Consider the following 22,531-nt stretch of genomic DNA (forward strand, 5'->3'; position numbering starts at 1 on the left):
GCTGATCAAATTTGCAGATGACACAAAATTGGGCAGGATAGCTAATACCCTGGAAGACAGAAACAAAATTCAAAGTGAACTTGATAGACTGGAGTGCTGGGCAGAAAACAACAGAATGGCATTTAATAGGGATAAATGCCAAGTTCTGCACCTAGCAAAAAGAAACCTGATGGGGATCATAGAATCATAGACTAGTAGGGTTGGAAGGGGCCTACAAGGCCATCGAGTCCAACCCCCTGCTCAATGCAGGAATCCAAGTCACAGCATCCCTGACAGGTGGCTGTCCAGCCTCGTCTTGAAGGCCTCCAGTGTGGGAGAGCCCACCACCTCCCCCGGTAATTGGTTCCATTGTCGTATTGCTCTAACAGTCAGGAAGTTTTTCCTGATGTTCAGCCGGGATATGTGGCTCAACAACACTACAAGCGAGAAGGATCTTGGAATTGTTTTAGATCACAAGCTGAATATGAGCCAACAATTGGATGTGGTTTCAAAAAAGGCAAATGCTCTTTTGGGCTGCATTAATAGAAGCAGAGCTTCCAAATCTTGGGAAGTACTAGTCCCTCTCTACTCAGCACTGGTTAGGCCTCATCTGGAGTACCGTGTCCAGTTCTGGACACTGCACTTTAAGGAGCATGCAGACAAGCTGGAGAAGGTTCAGAGGAGGACAATGAAGATGGTCAGGGTACTGGAAACAAAGCCCTATGAGGAGAGAGTGAAAGAACTGGGCATGTTTAGTCCTGAGAAGACTGAGGGGAGAAATGATAGCACTCTTCAAGTCCTTGGAAGGCTGTCCCAGAGAAGAAGGCCAGGATCTCTTCTCGATCATCCCAGAGTGCAGGACATGGAATAATGGGCTCAAGTTCCAGGAAGCCAGATTCTGGCTGGACATCAGGAAAAATGTCCTGACTGTTAGAGCAATATGACAACGGAACCAATGACCTAGGGAGGTGGTGGGCTCTCCCACACTGGAGGCATTCAAGATGAAGCTGGACAGCCATCTGTCAAGGACGCTTTGCTTTGGATTCCTGCATTGAGCAGGGGGTTGGACTTGATGGTCTTACAGGCCCCTTCCAACCCCACTATTCTGATTCTATGACTTCATGCAAAAGAGTTATTATATACAGGGATGGTGTCAAGAGTAGGCATAATTGGGCTCCTGCCAAGGGCCCACAGCCCAGCAGAGGCCCAATGACAACAGCCCCACGGAGTTGGTCCTCTTCTTCCCCATTGCAACCTGCTTGTTCACCTGCCTCTTGCTCTGTCGTTTCTTTGGGTACCATCAGGCAGAGTGATGACATACACATTATAACAAGCAAGCTTATATCCTCTGCTGTTTGCAATATTAAAAAAAAATAAATTGAACCTTTCTATTGCTCTGTGCACAAGTTAAACCCAATTTATTATAATCATGACTATATTAGAAAAGACCATGTACACACTGTGTCACATACAACCTCTTCAAAGAGCCAAATGTAAAAGTCCCACCACTCCAACACTCTTATTTGCCTGGAGCAGAAACGGTCAGCTCTTGAAGTTTTTCACTAAGGTAGCTGGTATCTCTATCAGTCAGATTTTCTGAGTCCGTTACACTTTCCAGGAGCCTTTGGCCTGCACAGAGCTTCCCCGTCACCGGATCAATGACTTTCCCAACCTTGTACACAATCTCAGCAAGTTCGTGTTTCACGTGCTTGCTCCTCCGTTCAGGCAGAGCTTTCAGAAGAACAATGTCTCCCTCGATGCATTGTTGCTGAGGATCATGAGCAAAGTATGTCTTCCGCTTGTTATAGAACTGAAGTAGAAGAGAAGAAAGAGCATGAGGACTCTTTGGTGGTGCTAGTGCTATTTCAAGAAGAGCAAAATGCATAAAGGCCAGAAAATGATGTTTAAAGTCCGATTATTATGTTTAGAGTCAGGAGAGGCAGCGTGGTGTAGTGGCGAGAGTGCTGGACTGGGAGTCGGGAGATTCCCCTAGTCCCCCCTCGGCCATGGAAGCTGACTGGGTGACTTTGGGCCAGTCACAGACTCTCAGCCCAGCCTACCCCAAAGGGTTGTTGTTGTGAGGATAAAATGGAGAGGAGGAGAATTGTGTGTGCTGCCTTGGGTTCCTTAAGGAGGAAAAAAGGCGGGATATAAATGTGATAAATAAATATTATTTATACTGATATAAAAACTTTATCATCACTGAGCAGATTGGCTGGGACATTTAAGAGCACTTAATTTGGATTGTAAGGAAACAAAAAAAAAACCACATACCAGGTGAATAAAAATACCATCAGTAATCTAAACCTTTGGGGTTGCTGCTTTATGGTTTAGTATTTATTACATTTCAGTCTTGCCCTTCCTCCACAGAAATTAAGGCAGCATACATGGTTTGCCCTGCACCCATTTTATCCACAGAATAACCTTATGGAGGTAGGTTAGGCTGAGGCAGTGACTGCCTGAAGGTCACCTAGCGAACTTCCTGGGTGAGTAATGCTTTGAACCCAGGTCTCTTCACTCCTAGTTTGACATGTTAACCACTCTACCACACTGGGTCTAATATTGAAAGCTAGTGTAGTGGTTGAGGGGGGTGGAGAGGGAGAGAGAGACAGTAGTTAAATCCCTGGTTCAAATTTCATCCCAGCCACACACTACACCCAAGTGTGAGAGTGAGGGACAGGTGCATTTTACTGGAGTCAAAGCCTGAAAAACCATAACCATGAAGAAAAAACAGGTTGAAATGTAGGTCATGCTTGAGGATATTTCTGCAAACTATTTCCTTATATTTATTTCATGTACTATTCATTCACACTACAAAACGTCCGCAGTTAAACCATTTAAAAACAGAATACAAAGTATCTCAGTTAAAGCACTTAAAACAAAACGAAAAAACAACTGTTAATTAAAATGTTTAAAATCAGAGAACCATTTTATGTGGTGTGTCCAGATGTTGTGAGACTTGCTACAGATGATCAGAAGCAGTGCTAGAACAGAACAAGCAATGTTCTGAACAGGGAGCTACTGGCTCAGGCCCAGAGCGAGAGTGGCATGTGCGCATCTCTGTGCACAAGTATGTACATGCAGGCACTTTGTACAGGACTTGTAGTCTCAGACTTGGAGGGAAATGTACCAGCCTAGGGGATATGCTCTCTCTCAAGAACTACAAGTCCCTGGGTACCTGCTGGCATTTCCTATGAACAAGTAGAAGGATCCAGTGCAGTCTGAGAGGAGGGAGGGAGGGACAAATGCCAGGGATGCTGAGATAATATTTCTTAATTTCATTCATTCATTATTATATTTATACCCCGCCTTTTTCCCTCTTGTGAGGAAGCCAAGGTGGCGTACATGGTCCTCCTCCTCTCTATTTTATCCTCACAACAGCTCTGTGAGGAAGGTGAGGCTGAGAATCGGTGACTGGCCCAGCATCACCCAGTGAGCTTCATGGCCAAGTCGGGACTAGAACTTGCATCTGAGTCCAACAGTCCACCCACTACACCAGTGCTACAGCTATGACTTATAGAACATATGTGAGCAGACGATTTACTTGCTCATACATGAGGAAAGAAGTTCCACTCTTGGTTTCCACAACACATAGAGAATTGATACAAAGATCAGGAAACAGCATCTAAAGAGCACTTGCCACTCAGGTGTAATTAATGTACACATATGACCTACTGCCATGTCAGCCTACTGCTATGAATCAGGCAGCCAGGAAAGTAGGGAACTTAAACATCAGGAACTAAATGAAGTTTAAGGACCCAATCAAACCTCCAGTTTTTCAGAACAGGCAAGGTTTTCACACTAAACCAGTTGTACATCAACAACAAGCTATAAAGTGATATGGTCTAGTCGGGTCATTTCAGAAAGAAAGAGATTTTTACTCATGATCTGTGATAAATTTGTGAACAGTGTGGAAGGTGTGGTGGGAATCCTCCCCCATCTCTTTCTTTCATAATGCTAGAATTCAGGATTACTCAATGATCTTGACAAGAAGATCACACAAAACAGAATTATTTCATGGAATTCCCATTGCTTCAATGTGGCAATAGTCAATAACTTAGAACTTTAACAATAACTTAAAACAAACCAACACAGTTATGGGGGATGAGACATCTGCCAGTACCTACTGGTTTATAACATTTAATATCCTGTTGACTAACCTGAAGGGTAGCTACACGGAACTTTCATCTGCAAAGCAGTACACCTTGGAATACCACAAAACAGGGGAAGTCCTGTCACAGGCTTACTCATGAGAAAGGGGCATTCCCCTTCTCAGTGAATAGAGAGGAAAATGCAGCAATCTGATGACACAAGAAAAAACCGACCTCCTCCTGCATCACCAGATCACTGTAGAAAAGGAACAGGTGAGGGGTGTGTGACCTGCCGAGATAACGTATATTTGAAATGCTTTGAACACACAAAACTCACTGCATAACTGTTAGCATCAAGCAAGGATGATAAGTTCTAGAACTAATTTTCATTGCCAGAGCTCAGCCATGGAAGTTGTAAACCAAGGGTAGTATCCAATGGTACTTCTACACAGAGTAGACCCATTAAAGTGAATGGGCCTAATCTAAGTAGGACTTCCATTAGACAGCCCCAAACATGTACAGAATTAATTTTCTTCACTTCTGAGCCTGCCCCACACATCTGGGGTGAGTGTCAGACATTCAAGATTAGCCTAGAGCCCTGAATCACCTTGTTTTTTTTGGTTTTTTTAAAGGGCTAAGAAATACTAGCCATTATTCCTAAATTAAAAGATGGAAGCTCTAGGACACCATTTGTAACCTCCTCGAAAGCGTAATTCCAAATTCTAAAATATAAATGTCTTGTGTTCTAAAGTGCTCAAAATAATCTTATACGATTGGTCCCTTAGTACTTACAATGTCTGGGCATAAACCCCTAAATAGTCCATGTTTTTGGACATTGCTTACAATGAAAAGGTGATGTTCCTAACGTCTTTGACATGTTAATACATGTTTTCCTTGCAAACTAGCCATTTGTTATATTTGTAATCCTGCCCTTCCTCCTGTTAGGGATATGATGTCCCGGGAACACCCAGCAGAACCCCAACACTAACCAAGCCCAGACCTGGTTAGCTTCAGAGATGAAATTACATCAGGTCCCTTTTGACCAATAGTCCTCAACCTTTTCAGACTTTGAACCCAACTTCATCACCAACATGAAACATTGGTGGCGGATGACAACAAGAGTTTTAATTTTCTGGGTGTAGAGTTCTCTTTCTCCATCTCTGGGCATATCTATGTTGCAAATATACTGATTTCCCAGTCCATAGGGAACTCAGCAAGTTGTAGTTTGGGGGTGGGTAGCTCTAATGCCCACCCTGGGAGATCACCTTCCTTATAGACCAGTCCATTCACTGAGGTCATCGGAGAAGGTCCTGCCAGTCATACTGCATTTAGCTGAGATACATCTTATGCTGACTCAAAGGATGGCCTTCTTCATAGTGGCCCCCAATACTGTGGAATGATTAGCTCTCTGCTTAAAAGATCCAACAGACAGGTATTCCTAGACACTGGTTTTTACTACCGGCTTTACTGAATTCTGGATATATGCGGTAGGTTTCTTGTATTGGTTTCTGTTGGTTTCTTGTATTGGTTTTATCTTTTAAACCACCTTGTTATCTTTTATAATGAAAGGTGGTCTATAAATAATTTTAATAAATAGAATAAATAATAACACAAAGTTCTTTGCACCTGCACCAAACAACATTTTCCAGGGTTGTTCTGGTCGTGTGGGGGAGAGTCATGACAGTCAAACTGTTATAGAACCTATATCAATTTGTAGGGTAGACACATGCTTTTTCCTTCTTTTCCTCCCTCCATCTTTCTATTTCTCTTTTTTAAAAGCAAAATGTTGTGGTGCAGTCCACCAGTGAGTCCTATCCCAGTAGCTGAAGATCAATGCTTTAGACCACTGGTCTTCAAGTGGTGTTGGGGACCTCATCTAAGGCATCACACCACTGACAACATAAGCACCATTTGGAGATGGAAGGTGGACAGAGAAAGGTGAGGAGAGAAACAGGGAAAAGGACAGATCTAGATAGAGATGCTAAAGGTAAAACTAATGAGTGTGACAGAATTAGATAGTGGAAGAGGCTGCCTCAGGAGCGGGTAGATGCCCCTTCGCTGGAGATATTTAAGCAGAGGCTGGACAGCCATCTCTCAGGGAAGCTGAAGCTGCATTCTGCAAGGCAGGGCCTGGACTGGACTAGATCTCTGAGGTTCCTTCCAACTCATCATATTTATTTATTAGTTGACCAACCATAATACAAAAAACAGAAATAGCCATGTTCAGAGTGTGAGCCAGCATTAGAGATCTGGTGTTAATTCTAATGTACAGAATCATAAGAATATCCCTTGCAACTCTATGATGCTATGAATAAGAATATGGGGCCCCTTGTCACCTGCTGGCATTAAAATTAGGGTCTGGGTGTATAATAGTTGGTTGAACACCACTGCTTTAGGACAAACAGGCCCCAACAGAACCGTCACTTATTTGTTACATTTTGTATCTCATCCATCTTCTAAGGAGTGCTCAGAGTAGCGCTCTACCTTCACAACAATCCTGCAAGGTAGGTTAGGCTGAGAAAATGATTGGCCCAACTTAAGGGTACATGGTGAAGTTCATAATTATGGCAGCATTTCAACCTGATTTTCCCCAACTCTGGAGGAAGCTTTACCTTTAATAAATAAGGATCCAGCACCAGCCGCGTTACTCTCACTTTCGCTGTTTTGCGCATTTTGGTCCCAATGACTTTCCCTATGATCCATTTTGCATGGACAGCTCCACGTAACACAGACATGGCTCAGGTATGATCACCCAGTAGCTGCAAAGCAAACAAGCATAATTTTAACAGCAAACTGCACTGTGTGGTCAAAACTGCTTAGAAAACCTTCTGCTGAAATAATAGTTTTTCCCACATTCTAGCAATGATCTGAAAAATGGAACATTCCAACTTGTTAGTAGGCCCCAAAGTTACTAGCCCCCAATTTGTTTTATTTGCCTACCTTTTGCTCATAAGCAGGGCCCCTCCCGTGAGTAAAAAGCCGACAAATAAGTGTTTTACAGGCTAGAAGTGCAGCAAGCTGGTGAAGGAGAAATGGAGCAGGAGAGTGGTTAAATACAAAACTACAGGTAGCTTAGTTGCTTAGGCTTCTAAAAACATTGTTGCTGAATATTACAAACAGGAACTATTTGTCCAGCTGAAAGTCCAGTACGCATCAAAACTACATGCTGAGAAAGCACAACAAAATGGGTCCCATGGTAAGCAGGCACTTTCAGTGTGCTACCTACATCTTAAACCATGAGGATGGAGTTTTGTGGCACCTTAAAGACTAACACATTCATTGTGGGACTTGCCTTCATGGACTAGAGCACAGTTCACAAGGTTAAGCTGGCTGGGGAATGCTGGGAGTTGTAGGACTTCTTTCTGTCTAAACATGCATAGGACTGTGCCATAAATGTATTTTAAAATGGGCAAGAGAAGGGAATAATACACACACAGAAAGATTTGAATTACCGATGCTTATTAAGAATGTGAAGTCCGTAGGTAGTTGGCGCCAAAGGCAGGAAGGGGTGTTGCTTCAGTTTCGGTCTGTCACAAACAAGGAAGCAATTAGGGAAATTGATCTAGCATCCTAATTTTTAAAAATGCAGTTTATTGAAGACCTTTATATACTGCCTTTCATAATATTTATCCCAGAGTGGGGACACTCAAAATGCCAAGTAAGAAACCTGCACAAGCTAAGAGTGGCTCTAATTTTCTCTGGACAGAAACCATGGGTGACAATCTTACTTTCACATATCAGATGGAGTTATCACTTCCTAGATTCACACCTCTAAAAGCACAGAGATTACCAACAATGGGGGGCTGACAGGAGTTGTAGCACCAAGCTGGGGAAAGCAGCATTATGCATTCAAAGGGAATATTTTTTTTAAAGGGAATTAGTAAAACAAATACGTTAGCAGGCTACATCTCCTTCCATCCTTGGGATGGCCAATCGAGATAATAAAATGACGATCCTCCTAAAAGCTTGGCACCATTACATTTGCAAGCACGTAGGATGAGAAGGGGAAAATGAGGCTGCAATCCCATACACATTTTCCTAGGAGTTTCCCCACTGAATTTAGGGGCTGAACTCTGAGACTTGGATAGGCCTGCTCTGCTGAAAGAGCTGCAAACCTGCAGGAACATCCTTCTATCATTCCCCCCATGCTGGCTGGGAATGATAGAAGTTGCAGTCCAACACATCTGGAGGGCACGAGGGTGGGGAAGGCTGCAGAAGAGGGAGCTTTGTGCCTCGTTATATTATAGTGGAAATTAAGGTTACCAGGGGGAATTAATGGGGTGGGGGCAGCAGGAGCTTTTCTCTCCTCCCCCCACAAGCCCCCCGTACATCTCCACCTCTCCCTTTGCACACCGCAATCACCAGGTCCCTGCCCCGCAGAGGGAGGGGGAAAAGAAAAACTCCCCTTCCTTCAACCCCTCCGGGGTGAACCCCCAGCCCTCCTGCGTCCCCTCCCCACAACCCCATTGGAGGCTCTTACTCTGTCACCGTCTCCAGGCTGGAAACCGGGAGGCGGGGCATAAAGAGGAAGGGGCGGAGCCAACAGCGGAAGGACGCGCCAGTCCGCGACGGCACGTCTAGGGACCGCGTGGGCGCCGCCTCGATGGCCTTCGCAGGACTTGCCCGCGTGGCTCAGGGGGTAAAGGCGTCAGTGCGGGGCGGCTGGGGTTGAGGGTTCGAGGACGTGGTTGGGGAGGGGCTTCTTAATTTAGAAAAAATAATTGATTAAAAATTAATTTGATATACTACTGCTTCATCATTGGTAATCGGCTCGCCTCGTAGGGTTGCAACAGCTCCTTTGACGGCTGCGTAAGAAAGACCAGTTCAATAGGTGAAGCTCTTCCTGGCTTGCAGAAGGGGAGGTTTGACCTATTGGGTTTCTGCCTGATCTTCGGTGTGTTAAAAGAGGAAGAGGGAAATGGCAGTCCTTTTTTATGATCTCGACCTCTCGCTTTTAAAGTGGCTGCCCTTTCCTGGTAGGGTTCCTCTGCCTTTAACAGCTATGTGACAGGCAGAAATCCAACAGATGAAGCCACCCCATTACTGCAGTTTCGTATTTGGAAAAAAAGCAGGCCTGTCACATTTCTGTCAACTGGAGATGCGGTGATGAGAAAAACTGCACCTACTGAATTTCTTTAGGGCTTGTGACTGGGGTTTTTTTCTCTCTTCCCTTTCCTCTTTTTTGGTCAGAAGAAAGATTCCAGTCTGTACAAGAGAGGGAAATTGTTTCATTCCTGCTTGCTACTTCTCCATCTTAAAAGAAAACTTAAAAAGAAGATAACAAAATGATGTGTCTTCCAACATTCAGAGATTAAAACGGGGATATGAGTTGGATGCTCCAGTTCCCATAGGAAAGACCACTGCCTAAGCACCCTCAACCCAAGTCACACAGGGCCAAAGGCTATATTACATCTGGGGTTGTATTAAATTTGCTATACAATCTCTTGTTGCACACTGTTTTAGGGTGCAAGGCTATGCATGTTCAGACAGAGAAAAAGCCGTACAACTCCCAGCATCCCCCAGCTAGCATGGCTGGCTGAGGAATGCTGGGTGTTGTAGGACTTTTTTTCTGTCAAAACATGCATAGGATTGCATCCTTAAAAACCTAAGAGTGTGATTGCTTGTTTGGGTTAATATGCTAGCTCAGCCTTCCCGAACCTGATGTGCTCCCAGCATCCCACATCCATCCATGCCCCAGACCAGGAATAGGCAACCTTTTGGGGGCGTTTGGAAATTTGAGAAATTTGGAAATTTGCTTTCGAACTGTGGTGCTGGAGAAGACTCTTACGAGTCCCCCGGACTTCAAGGAGGTCAAATCAGTCCATCCTAAAGGAAATCAACCCTGAGTGCTCATTGGAAGGACAGATAATGAAGCTGAAGCTCCAATATTTTGGCCACCTAATGCGAAGAGAAAACTCCCTGGAAAAGACCCTGATGCTGGGAAAGACTGAAGGCAAAAGGAGAAGGGGACGGCAGAGGATGAGATGGCTAGATAGCATCACGGATGCAATGAATATGAACTTGAGCACGCTCCGGGAGAGAGCGCAGGACAGGAAGGCCTGGCGTGCTATGGTCCATGGGGTCACGAAGAGTCGGACACGACTGAACGACTGAACAGCAGGAAATTTGAGAAACTGTCCTGGGTGCCACCACAAAATGGGCACACTGCAGAGGAAAGCATCGGCCTGCAGGCACCCATCATCTTCAGTTTCCTAAGAATGTCCCTGAGCCCCACGTGTGGCCCAGAGGCATTTCTGGGAAAAGAAGATGGGAGCAGCGAGAGGCCCTCCCTTTGCTTAGAAGCAGACCCAGCTGTCAAGAGTATCTCAGCAGGCACTAAGAAAGATTCCGAGGGTGCCACATTGCTGACCCCTGTTCCAGATGGCCTCTTAGCGTTCATGCAGACGCGTTTACATGTATGGCCAAAAATCTGATGTAGGGCAAATCTAGCAACTCCCCCAAGAAATTTTTTTTAATAAGGCATTTCTCCAAAAGGCAAAAAAATAGGGACGGAACTGGAGCAGGTTGGACTTTCTTTTGCTACCATCACCATCAGAAGCACATTTGGCGTCGACGCAAGAGAAGGCCTCCTTCGTGGCTGCTGTCAGGCTGTGGAACTCCCTGCTGGGGTAGACTAGGTTAGCTTCCTTTCTGCTGTCCTCCTTCTGGCACAGATCTCTATTCAAGCAAGACAGGTTGTGCGCCCACTGAACAGCTCTGAAAGTTTAGTGGCTTGGGCAAAATCTGAAACAAAGGGCTTAGCTGCAAAAATATATAAGATGTTAAATGCTACGGTTATTGGTAAGGCAGAGGGAGCAAAAATGGTGTGGGAGCAAGTCCTGAATTGCAAGTCCTGAATTGAATCAGCTCAGAACAGTGGATACGTTCTAAAGCCACTATGAATCTGTGTCACATAGAGTGAAATAAAATTCATTGAAGATGAGACACAGGTGATATGTCACAGAGCTATTTTAATTGTAATGTGAACCCTGGTTGTTGGAGGTGTGGAGCCACCAAAGGCACCTACCTGCATATGTAGTGGGATTGCCCTATGGTGCAAAGGTTTTGGGTCCAGGTCTTTGCCTTTGCCAGTGAGGTCACACAACAAACTATAATGTACAACAGCATCCAGGTTGGTCATAGCTGCTAACTGGAAATCAGTAAATGAACTTTCTCTTTTCATATGGAACATATGGAAAGAGAAAATTTGGGGCCTTGCGCTAATGGAGAAACTCACTAAACACCATCAGGTACAAAGAGGCCTAATAGAAACTGACACTTTCTGTGGTACCCATTTATTGAATTTGCTAATATTGAGAAGAATACACAACAACCTCCTAAGACACATGGAACTCTGGCGTGATCTATTAGGATGATGAGTGACAACTTTAGCAGATTATCTTGCCTGTGCCAAATAGAGATCCTGAGTGATCAGAAAGAATGTAAACAAATTGGCTCACGTGTGGTGTATTTGGATTTGTTACTGCTCATTATTACTTTGAAAAATTCAGTTAAAAAAAAAGCAGACCTTTGGTATGTAAGTGGGTCTGTTGGGTTGGGTACTGTTCTTATTCTTTTATAGTTGTGTTTTTTAAATACTGTTTTTAATTTATTTGTTTTATGATGGTTTTAACCAAGTTTTATTTTTAAATTTTGGTTCTTATTATTAGCCACTTTGAGTGAAGGTGGGGTATAAATCAAATAAATAAGAAAAGGGGGTACATATACTGGAGCTCACTTATTATTATTTTAGAGAGCTACATGAATGCTTTAGCAGTTGAGTGATGCACTGGGAAAAAGCTTATCCTCTAAAGCAGTGGTTTTCAATTGACTTCCTTACTTCAGAGATCCCCTCCTGTATTGATGTGTCTTCCGTGGAACCCTGGCATACAGCTGTGTAACCACTGCATTGCAAAGGATTCTGGTCCACTGTGTTTACCAGGGGGACTGAGGGGGGGCTGTCCAGGCCTTGGGAGCTGTGCTGGCTGAGGACAATGGAAGTTGCAGTTCAAAACATCTGGAGGGCACCAGGATGGGGAAAGGCTGCCTTACAGATTACCTCACTAAGGAATCTGTCATAGGCTTCCAAGGAGCTTCGTGGTGCTGCTCTTTGAAAATCACTGCCTTAAAAAACTGGGGTGGTGGGTGGGGAGAGAATTTTCAAACGAGCATTTGCTAACATGTGGAATTCCCTGTTACCTTTCCCGTCCCTTCCCTTCTTCTGTGCTCTCCCCTGTAGACTGTAATCTCCTTGGGGAAGGAAGCATTTCTTTCTGATGATACCCTATGAAGGGCATTGTACGTTGCTAGCTCTATCTACCAAACAACCATAACATTCGATTATTAATGATATCTGTATCATACCCTCCCTCCAAGGGGCTCAGAGAACTGCATGTGGTCCTCCCCTCCTTCAGTTATTCCCCTCGCCACAACCCAGCAAGGTTGTGAAAACAACAAAGAACCTTGTGGCACCTTTATGTATGGTAGCAAGCGTTTCTGTGTGCCAGAACACCAACATTCAAAGAGGGCTTTTCCAGTGGTTGCCCCTCAGTGATAGAACTCCCTTCCTCCTGCTTTGTGCCAAAACCTGGCGCAACCGGGCTTATCCTGAGTAGGTGGTTAATGCATGTGGTCTTCAACAAATTCCAATGTGGTTTAGGGCGCAATCCTATGTATGTTTAGACAGAAAAAAGTCCTACAACTCCCAGCATTCCCCAGCCAGAATGCTGGGAGTTGTAGGCCTTTTTTTGTTTAAATATGCATTGGATTGCACCCTTAATTTCAGTTGTGATAGAGCTGCTTTTGTATATTGATATGTGCTGGTATCCAACCCCTTTATTCATTCATTTATTACATTGTTCTATACCATCCAACAGCCAAACCTCTGGGTGGTTTGTAAAGATTAAAACCATAAAAATACAATATAATAACATAATATAAAACCATTGACATACAAAAATATAAAAATAATTTTAAACAATTCACAATGTTGTTGTTTGTAAGCTTTGTATCTCTGAAAGGGGGTATCACCATATTGAATGAATAAATACATAAGAATAGCATGGTGGGGTTGTTGTTGTTTATGAAGTGCCAAAAGGCGAAACAACGCAGGTTATTACGATGCAGAGTGCAACATAAGATCCAGTCAAAAGATTATTTTTTAAATATTATTATCACACCATAAATGTGCATGGCCCTTTACAAAGTACAAGAAGACAGCTCTCTGCCCCAAGGAGATTCCAGTCTAAAATCTGACACAGGGGAAGGACTGGGAGATGGAGAAGAATATACATTGATTTCAGTTGCACAGACACTTAAATCCATTGTGAGGTCAGGGTAAAAAAAGACAGCGAGTGGACCAGCGAGCTTTATGCTTGTCCGCTTGTCTCAGGGATTCAGAAGCTCAGGCACGGTGGCCAAGTCCGGCTTTCCACGGGTCCACATCCAGCCCTTAAGGGTTCCACATATGGCCATGCCCCCTGCCCTCCTCCGCGACTGCAGACTATTTGGTGGTTTCACAGCTTTGTGCATGTTTCCCCCCCATTCTGAAAGGTTGAAATGCCTCCCGTAGTGCTTGGTTATTGGCAATAAGAGCTTTACGCTAAAATATGCTGGGGGCGTTTTTGGTATCTTGGCACCCCCCCTTTCTTTCGGCCCCGCCCACTACTGGAATGTGGCCCCTGAAAGCTTTTCTGAAATTGAATCCGGCCCCTGGGCTGAAAGGGGTTCTGCACCCCCAGGTTATTGGAACTGGAAAAGAGGGGCAGCAGTTCCGAACTGCTGCCCCTCTTTTCCAGTTCCAACGCAATATCCTCTTTTATTGCGCTTTGTAATTTATACGGCACCAGCAAGCAGCCACGCTTTACAAAGTAACGTAAGAACCATGCTGGATGCGATGAATATTTATTCATGAACGCCGGAGCCACACTTGAGCTCAGGCATTCTGCTAAAGTTGCACTGGTTTTTCTTCATTAAAAAATGGATTGAAAGGATCTTAAAATGTTATGTGTCTCCCCCCCCCCCCGCCCCGTGTCCGCTGTTTAAAAATCCATCAGGATGCCATGGGAGGAGTCCCAGAAGCACCGAGGCAGGAAATGGTTCGCGGTCCTCCCATCACCTGGCAAAGTAAATTCTTTGATTTCTCCCAAGGCAGTGGAGCTGACATGCTCTGGTTTAGAGCAAACAAAGGAAAAGGAGCCGCTCCTGCCAGATCAGCCTTGGGTGTTATTTTTCACCATGATGGTGGGAACATGGACAATGATAAAATGCAACATGTAGGATTAAATACCTTTTTCTATTAACCTCCTTGATTCAGAGAAGGAATTAGGAAGCCAGTTTGACTTCAGCTGCGGGATTTATGCATCCAGGAGCCCCTGGAGGTAAGGAAGCGGTTGGATCAGGTCCCTCATCCAGACCTCTGAATTGTTTGCATCCCTTGTAATTTAATCAAAGCAGCAAAAACAACAAAAGTAAGCGTGGGGGGAGATAATGCTGCATTTAGCATGTGGTTCCTGCATTTTTAATTGGTTAATATGTTAATTTCTGGGCTGCAATCTCACAGTGCCGGAGACGGGAGAGCAAGCGAGGCAAGTTGCGCGGCAAACCCGCCTTGTTGCAAATTCCGTCCCCAGTTCTCTTCAGTGCCATCGATTCTGCTCTTGACATGGGGCGTGTTTGCGCCGGGAGCTTGCGTACCGCTCAACTTGCTGCTGGCACGGCTCGACTGCTGTGTGGGGTTTGGACTTGACCTGCGGCAGTCTCCTGTGAAATTGCCCCCGGGAGGTCCAGCCCTCGGTGCCTGCATTTCCCCAGGGGAAAGACACTGCAGCCAGCTTTGTGGTAATGTGTTATTTTGTTCGGTACCCTCCTGGGCGGGGATAGTTTCAAAGCTAGCGTTCTCTCTGCTCCTTTGCTTAGTGCAAACAGATATGGCAGCTTTCCCTGACTTGGCTCCCTCCAGATGTGTTTGGACCACAACTCCCATGGGCTGGGGATGATGAGAGTTGTGGTTCAAACACATCTGGAGGAAGCCAGGTCGGGGAAGTCTAGAATGCAAGATAGCTGCGACTTTTCTCCTTAAGATGGTCAGGGCATTTTGCCACCTCCAGTGGAGCACTGCACACATCCAATCTTTCTGGAGATGTCCGGCATAAGCGTATTGGTGAAGAGCAGGAGCTGTGAGCTGAGCGGTCCCTGGTTCAAATCCCACCTTGGCTACACATTCACTAGTTGGCCACTACTTTCTTGGCTTCAGACCTCTGCAAAATGGGGAAAATAACCCATCTTCTTTACAGGGATGTTGTAATGGGACCACCTGCTCCCATATCAAACTGCCTACATCTCAAGATCTTCTGTGGAGGCCCTGCTCTGAGACCTCCTATGGTTGGGGTTAAGGCAGATATTTGTTTTGGCACAAATATCTGTGCTTTTGTTAGGCAGAGTGAGGCAGCTGCCTCATCTGGCAGATACTGGTGCAGTGGTGACAGCCCTACAGTTCCTCCTGAGCTAGCCTGCTGCCCTCAAGTGTGGCACAGGACGCTGTCCTAGCATCCTAAATAAGATTCAGCTGCTAGTCCAGTTGGGGTCTGTATGTGGAATGGCGTGGGGCATCATCTTGTCCTCTGCCGCAGGCACCAAAATGCCCTGACCGAGCCCTGAGTTGAGGCATGGGTTATTGCCAACAGGATCTCCTCAGTGGTGGCACCCAGGTTCTGAAATACTCTCTCGTATCATATTCCGCAGGTGCTCACATTGTTACCTTTTAGATACCACTCGTGTATCTAATGCTAATTAGATTGTTTTCTGCCCAGTGCTCCAGTCTATCAAGATCACTTTGAATTTTGTTTCTGTCTTCCAGAGTATTAGCTTTGGATTCCTGCACTGAGCAGGGAGTTGGACTCAATGGCCTTGTAGGCCCCTTCCAACCCTACTATTCTATGATTCTATGATGCTATGTTTGCTTTATGTCCCAACCCCTTGGTGGCATCTGAACAATGCGGCTTTTATGATATTCTTCTACATTTTGGCTGTTTTGTGTATTTATTCATCTGGCTCTGTTTTATTGTAACCCCCCATTTTAACTCTTTGTTGCTAGTTGTCTCTGAGGCCAGTGTTTGGTGGAAAGGCAGGATGCAAATATTTGTTTAAATAAAGTCTGTGGAGCAACCCTTGAAACATGATACTTAAATGAGGGCTGCATTGTGTCAATGATTAATTGGTTATAAACCCTTTAGGGCACAGACAGAAAACGTCCTACAATCCTATGCATGTTTAGACAGAAAAAAAAGTCCTACAACTCCCAGCATTCCCCAGCCCCTATGCTGGCTGGGGAATGCTGGGAGTTGTAGGACTTTTTTTCTGTCTAAACATGCATAGGATAGAGGACTTAATTGACCAAAAAGGTATGCCAGATTACTGTTACAAAATCTTATTCTTTTTTAATTGCAAATGTGGGGCATAGAAATCCAAGTGTGTGCTGCAGCTGGGACAAGCATATAAACATATTCATGTAGTGGTGAAAAAATTGAGTTAGGTAAAAAGAGGGGGGTGAGTGGATGAAAGGACCAAAAACCAATATTATGCTTTATGTTTGGCCACTCTTGGCCCTGCTGTCTGGGGATAATGGAAGTTGCAGTCCAACACATCCGGACGGCACCAGGTTGGGGACGGCCACTTTAGTATCTGCTGCTGAACTGTTAATTTCTTGGTGCTTTGCAATATGCTTTTATGATCCTTTATATTTTGTAAGACTCTTTGAGCTCCAATGCTGGAAAAGTGGGATAAACACACGCGTGCACACACACGCGCACACACACACACAACACTTGAGGGAATGTGATAGACATCCAGAAAGGCTAAATTTCTCTGCTCCCTGAGAAAAATACAAGATAGAGAGACCACAAATGCTGATCTCTTTCATGGAACTGCCAGCCTCGAAATAAGAGCGGTTTGTTACGCTGGTGCAGTGGTTAGAGCAGCCTGTCACCAAGTGGTGCCCTCTGGATGTTTGGACTACAACTTCCATCTGTGCCAGCCAGTATGGCCAATGGTCAGGGAGGATGGAAGCTGTGGCACCAGGTTTGGAAAGGCTGGGTTAGAATGTTACAGTGGGATAAAGAGGACCTGAGTTCAAATCTCAGCTTGACTCTGAAGCTCGGTGGGTGACTGCGAGCCATTCACTCTCTCCCAGCCTAACTCCCAGCCTCACAGGGTTGGGTTTTTTGGTAGGGTAGAGAAGAACCCTGTGCACAGCCTTGGACACCTTGTGGGATGGGTGGGCTATAACTGTAGGATGCCTACATGAAAGCAAAGCAGATGGACTGTGAGGGAAGGGCGTGGTGATGCCAGAGGCGGAGGAGAAGATAGACGGCCTTCCGGTTTACTCAGGTTATCCAGACCTGCCAGCGGATTTCACATTCACTTCAGCCCTGCAAACATTACATCTGTTTATTGGCACCATCTTGTATGAGCCGGTTAGTGTGTGGACTTTGGAGTGGAGCCTTCCTGTGAAGCATTTTTCTCTCGTTCCTGACAAACCGTCCATGTTTTAATTGGGGCATTTTTGCCCTTCACTTGAAAGGAAAACAATGTTGTTCGAACTACCAGCAAGTAACTGCATTTGCTCATTGGTCCCTCATTCCTTTGGCTGCTGGGCTAAGATGTTTTGGTACTGGTCAGAACAGGTAAACATCACCCCTATGTGAGTAAGAGTATAACAACTTTTCCCATCTTGGCGCTCTCCAGATGTGTTGGACTACAAATACATCATATTTTCCCAGGCATTTAAAAATAATTTTTGACTGTTGCTTGTTTTATTTTTGGTGATACGTTTGATGCTGCATTTTTAATTTGTCTTTTTCCCATGTTTTAGCTGCTTGGATTTTTATCACCTTTAAAAAAAAGGATTTCAAATTATGTTTGCTGCTTTTAAAACTTTTTTTTTTAGGGTGCAATCCTATGATTGTTTAGACAGGAAAAAAGTCCTACAACACCCAGCATTCCCAAGGCAGCATGGCTTAGTGAAACTCCCAGGTTCAGAGGCAGTGTTCCTGAGTACCCGTTGCAAAGGGGTCAAACCATAGGGGAGGGCCACACTCCTGCATAAACACACACAGCAGGGCACTGTCCATCATGTAACGCTCTTTTTCATGCATTTGCTTCTCTTGTACAGTCCTAGGTGTGGTTCTCCTGTACACTTAAAAACATGTCCATCACCGGACTGAAGAAAAAGCAGCCAAAAATGTTTAAAGTGAAAGTAACAACGATGGATGCTGAAATGGAGTTTAGCTGCGAGGTAATGTTTTGGCGTTTTTTTTGGTGGGGGGACACAATCAAAATTTTATCTGAATATATAAGGGTCCAGGTGTGAGTGGGAGGGTTTGCATATTTCATAGTCCCCCCCACAACCTCCCAAATATCTCCCTGCACATAGAAATCCAGGATATCATGGCAAAGATGAGGTTGAACCAATCTGCCAGCTAGCATGGGAATGATGGGAGATGCACTCCAACACATCTGGAGGGCACCAGGTTGAGGAAGCCTGGGCTGAACCCTTTCCCCTGACATGCTGGTTTTCTATGTGCCGGGATTTATAGAATAATATAAATGAGTATTCAGATGTGCAATCCTTTAGGGAAAAAATTCTTAGCACTGGAGTCCACAGAATGCAGTTCTTCTCAGTTTGCTGTTGTGCCACAAGAGTGCTGTTAGTGTTCTGTGAGAAATAAGTTAGTCCAGTAATTCGAGGCTGCCTGCTGTATCTCTCTATGAATGACAGTTCTGACTTGGCTTCCTTCCCATCAGCCTCTGCTTCAGAGCAGGTAAATTTCTGCTGCGTAGTCATTCTCAGTGGAGGGATACAGCAGAATCACCCCACCCCCTTAAGAAGGCTGCTCGGTGGCCCTCTGCATTAGCCCCTTCTTTCCAATTGGGAGGCACGCCCATATCTGCTACATGCAGAAACATAATGAGTAGGCAGTCTTAAAGGCAACTTCTTCCCAGTATAAGAGTGGAGCATGCTTCCAGTTTTGATTTTGTAAACAAGTTTGGCAAACACCATCTGACTGTATAAAGTGGAGCATAATTTTTGTGCCAGGAATAAGTAAATAAAATAAGAACTGGCATGTTCTCCTCCTTGTTGTTGAGGCCTGCCTTTGAAGCTGTCTTGGCTCTGTCAACAAAAGTCTCTTAACTACTCATTCTGATCAAAAATTACAGCCTTAACGTTCTTCCTACTGTCGAACCAGTGTATCTGTGACTGCGTGGGAGGCGGGGGCACTGTATAAATGCGTTTGTGCAGATCAGATGTTTGCTAAAGAGGACAAGAGCTACAAAATGCAAGCGTGCAATTTTGGGAGGACAGCACATAGGTATGGGAAGCATGCAAAAACTTGCAAACCATGGTTAACCAGGGAACCAGACATGGTTAGCCCCAGCACAGATATAATGCAAAATCATAAAGAAGAGCCCTGCTGGATCAGGCCAAGGCCCCAACTAGTCCAGGGTCCTTTTTCCCACAGTGGCCAACCAGATGCCTCTGGAAAGCCCACAACTAGGGAGGGGAGAACAAGTGATGTTTGAACTTGTAGAGGTTCGCCGTTTTCCACCTCGATGCTCACCTTGTTCTTACTCCTAAACACAAGTGTCTTTTTTTTCCAAACAGGAAAAATACACATCCCAAATGCACACTTCCCCCCATAAACTGAAGTGTGAAAATGCCGTTTTTTGGGAAGGAAATGCACATTTTCAGAAGTGCATACTTGTGCAGGTACGCATTTTTGAACATGGACACAAGCTCAGGAAATTGCAAAATTTCCTGCTTGCGTTCACATTCATGGTTGCATGATTTGCAAACAGGAACACAATTCTCATGCATCCCTACGCACAAGCACCCTCCCCCGACTGTTGCTCACCTGCAAATTGAATTCCTGAGAACATTGGTTATTGGGTGGATTAAAGATATAATAAGCAAATAAATAATCAGTGTCTTCCCCTGGCCCCTGAAACTTGGGTACAGTCATCTCTCTGACTTCTGGCATAGCCTCGAACATTTTCAGCCATAAGGTCTGGGAAACTGATACTTTGTTTTAAAGCTGAAATCATAAAAGTTAAGCCTACACATAGCTTCGTAGGCTGTACCTTTTCTGTGCTTGCACACAGTTGTAGATTCTATGTGCTCTGATTAAAGCAGTGTTTGGGATTCCTCATTTAGGACATCTAAGGAGTAGGACATCCCTTTCTAAGATCCAACTCTGCAACCGTGATCTGTTTTCAATTTTTTTTTCTGCCTTTCCGTCTATAGGTAAAATGGAAGGGGAAGGACCTGTTTGACCAGGTGTGTCGCGCACTAGGTCTGCGGGAATCGTGGTTCTTTGGTTTACAGTACTCCATCAAAGGACTGAGCACCTGGTTGAAGATGGATAAAAAGGTTTGGATGCTGAACATGAGCTTGAAACATAAGAGCTTTATAGCAGGGGTTGAGAACCTCAGCCCAGGGGGCCAAATCTGGCCCTCTGGGGCTCCCCAGAGGGCCACTCCCCCTGACCCTCAACCACCAATCGTCTGGTGGTCTCCTGGCTTTTGTGTAGGTTTTCCCCATTCTGAAAGGTTGAAATGCTTCTCCTAAGGTTTAGTGGCTGGCAGTAAGAGCTTGAAGCTCAAATACGCCGGTAATGCTTGGTCCTGCCTCTTTTGCCTTTGGCCCCGCTCACCACTGGAACGCAGCCCCCGAGAGCTTCACCAAAATGGAATTTGGCCCTCATGCTAAAGAGGTTCAACACCCCTGCAGGTTGGGGAAATCTGAATGCAGTTTACAAGAGCTGATGTCTGCAAGTGTGAGCTGTGGACAAGGAAGACCAAAATCACATGTGCATATTTATGTACTTTAATGATTATTCGGACATTCTCCCACTTCAGTTAGGGTCCATTACCACTGTTTACAAATTAGGGTTTTGCTGCTTTAAATATCACCATGACCCCTCCAGCTCGTGCAGGGGAAGATACCCCCTCCACTTGCCTACCCATGATACTCTGCACCTAGACTGGGAATCCCGCAGGTTCTCTCATGGACCAGGGGAGGGCAGAAGGTAGAATTACAAGGTGCTTTGCATTATCATTATCATTACTGTACTTCTCTACTGCTTATATTTCTATACTGCTTATAAAAATATAAAATTATAAAAATACACTGCTATATTTTTAAAAAATCCCTAAGGGCGCAATCCTATAGGGATAGGCGGCCGCCTCCGAACTCAGAGGTGACCACCTATCCAATGCAGGGCGGGAGAAGCACAGAGGGGATCGTTCCCTCTGCGCTTCTCCTGCGTTGCATTTGCGAATTCAGCTGTCTAGCTGCAGGATGGCGGAGTGGGGGAGGAGGCTGCTGGATGACACATAGGACGTGTCATACTGGCATTTCCGCTTTCCTCGCCCCAGAACACCCCTCGGAAAGTCCCGTTTTGACCACTCCACGCTCCTCTTCCAAGGGGCGGGGGGAAGGTCGATTCCCAGAAAACCACATATCCTATGGCCATCTAGCCGCTGACTAGTGACCATAGGATTGCTTCCTCAGTGGCTTAAATTAAAATGTTTATATATAATACAATATAGAAATGGTATAAAATAATAAATAAATACAAAGTAGATCGGTAAGGATTTCCCAGTTGTTTACTTTAGCAACAACAAAAGGACTCCCCGCCCCGCCCCAAAATTATAGTGCTAAAATGGAGACAGCTTAGGCAACCAGGAATGGATTTTTCGAAGGACTGAGAGCTCACCTCGGTTCTGGTTCTCAAAACAATTCCTTGTGTTCAGCGGCTCTTCAGAGGCCCCTGTTCTTTAATTCTATGTCTTTTGCACAACGTGCCAGTTGTTGGATCTCAGGATTCTAGTATGATCCCGAAAGCCTGTCTGCCCCCACCCGCCACATTCTGGATCACCTGGCCTCCATTACCATCACTGTTCTGCCATCTGCTCTCTGTTGAAACTGACAAAGGTTGGGGGGAAGTGTTGGTAATTTCACCTGAGCAGGAAGTAAGCGCATCAGTGACACTGGCCTGGTTCGGACAATCACTGTGACTTACTGTGGCTCAAATAAGCCATGGTGGGTTGCGGTGGATGACATGAGCTGTGGTTGTGGCTTGACCATTAAAAATCACCACCAGCACATGCCGCAGCCCACTGTGCCTTCCTCTACTTGGTGCCCTCCAGATATTTTGGATGGCAACTCCCATCTGCCCCAGCCAGCTTGGTCAAGGGTCAGGGATGATGGGACTTGTAGTTCAAAACACCTGGAGGGCGCCTGGTGGGGGAAGACTGCCCTAAAGGGAGCAGTGGTTAAAATGTGGGGGTAGAGAAGCCATCCCCTGATTTGTACAACTCTGGAGGGACCCAGGAAGGTTGCGATGTAATTGTAAACTCACTTTCCTGCATGTCTGTCCATTTTAAAACCCTGGCATGGGTGC

General features: G+C 45.1%; 2 protein-coding genes across 8 annotated transcripts in view; one reads left to right on the top strand and one right to left on the bottom strand.

The window, feature by feature from the left end:
• Positions 1-1,367: 1,367 nt before the first annotated feature.
• On the bottom strand, positions 1,368-8,597 carry MRPS17 (mitochondrial ribosomal protein S17). 5 transcript variants are annotated; one of them, XM_084822866.1, is made up of 5 exons: positions 8,551-8,597; positions 7,523-7,597; positions 7,011-7,088; positions 6,683-6,829; positions 1,368-1,789 (listed from the first exon to the last, which is right to left on the bottom strand). In XM_084822866.1, exons 4-5 carry the CDS (start codon positions 6,803-6,805, stop codon positions 1,499-1,501), a joined length of 414 nt encoding a protein of 137 aa, XP_084678992.1. In that variant the 5' UTR covers positions 6,806-6,829; positions 7,011-7,088; positions 7,523-7,597; positions 8,551-8,597; the 3' UTR covers positions 1,368-1,498. The 5 variants fall into 5 exon arrangements, with proteins under 5 accessions (XP_084678992.1, XP_084678993.1, XP_084678991.1 ...); XM_084822867.1 differs by having other exon boundaries at positions 8,334-8,570; XM_084822865.1 differs by lacking the exon at positions 7,011-7,088.
• A 5,592-nt stretch (positions 8,598-14,189) lies between these two features.
• Positions 14,190-22,531, top strand: part of LOC146335064 (merlin-like) — a 35,087-nt gene continuing 26,745 nt past the window's right edge. The window contains exons 1-3 of one of the 3 annotated variants that reach the window (XM_084822872.1): positions 14,190-14,449; positions 18,241-18,363; positions 20,371-20,496. In XM_084822872.1, coding sequence (XP_084678998.1) covers positions 18,274-18,363; positions 20,371-20,496 — 216 coding nt within the window. In that variant the 5' untranslated portion in view covers positions 14,190-14,449; positions 18,241-18,273. Of the gene's footprint in view, positions 14,450-17,487; positions 17,753-18,240; positions 18,364-20,370; positions 20,497-22,531 lie in introns of those variants that run through there. The other 2 variants (XM_084822870.1, XM_084822871.1) reach the window with 2 other exon arrangements.

Source organism: Heloderma suspectum, chromosome 16 (assembly GCF_057233095.1).
Source record: "Heloderma suspectum isolate Gila_16-S chromosome 16, 16-S_ref, whole genome shotgun sequence".
In the NCBI taxonomy this organism is placed as follows: Eukaryota; Metazoa; Chordata; class Lepidosauria; order Squamata; family Helodermatidae; genus Heloderma; species Heloderma suspectum.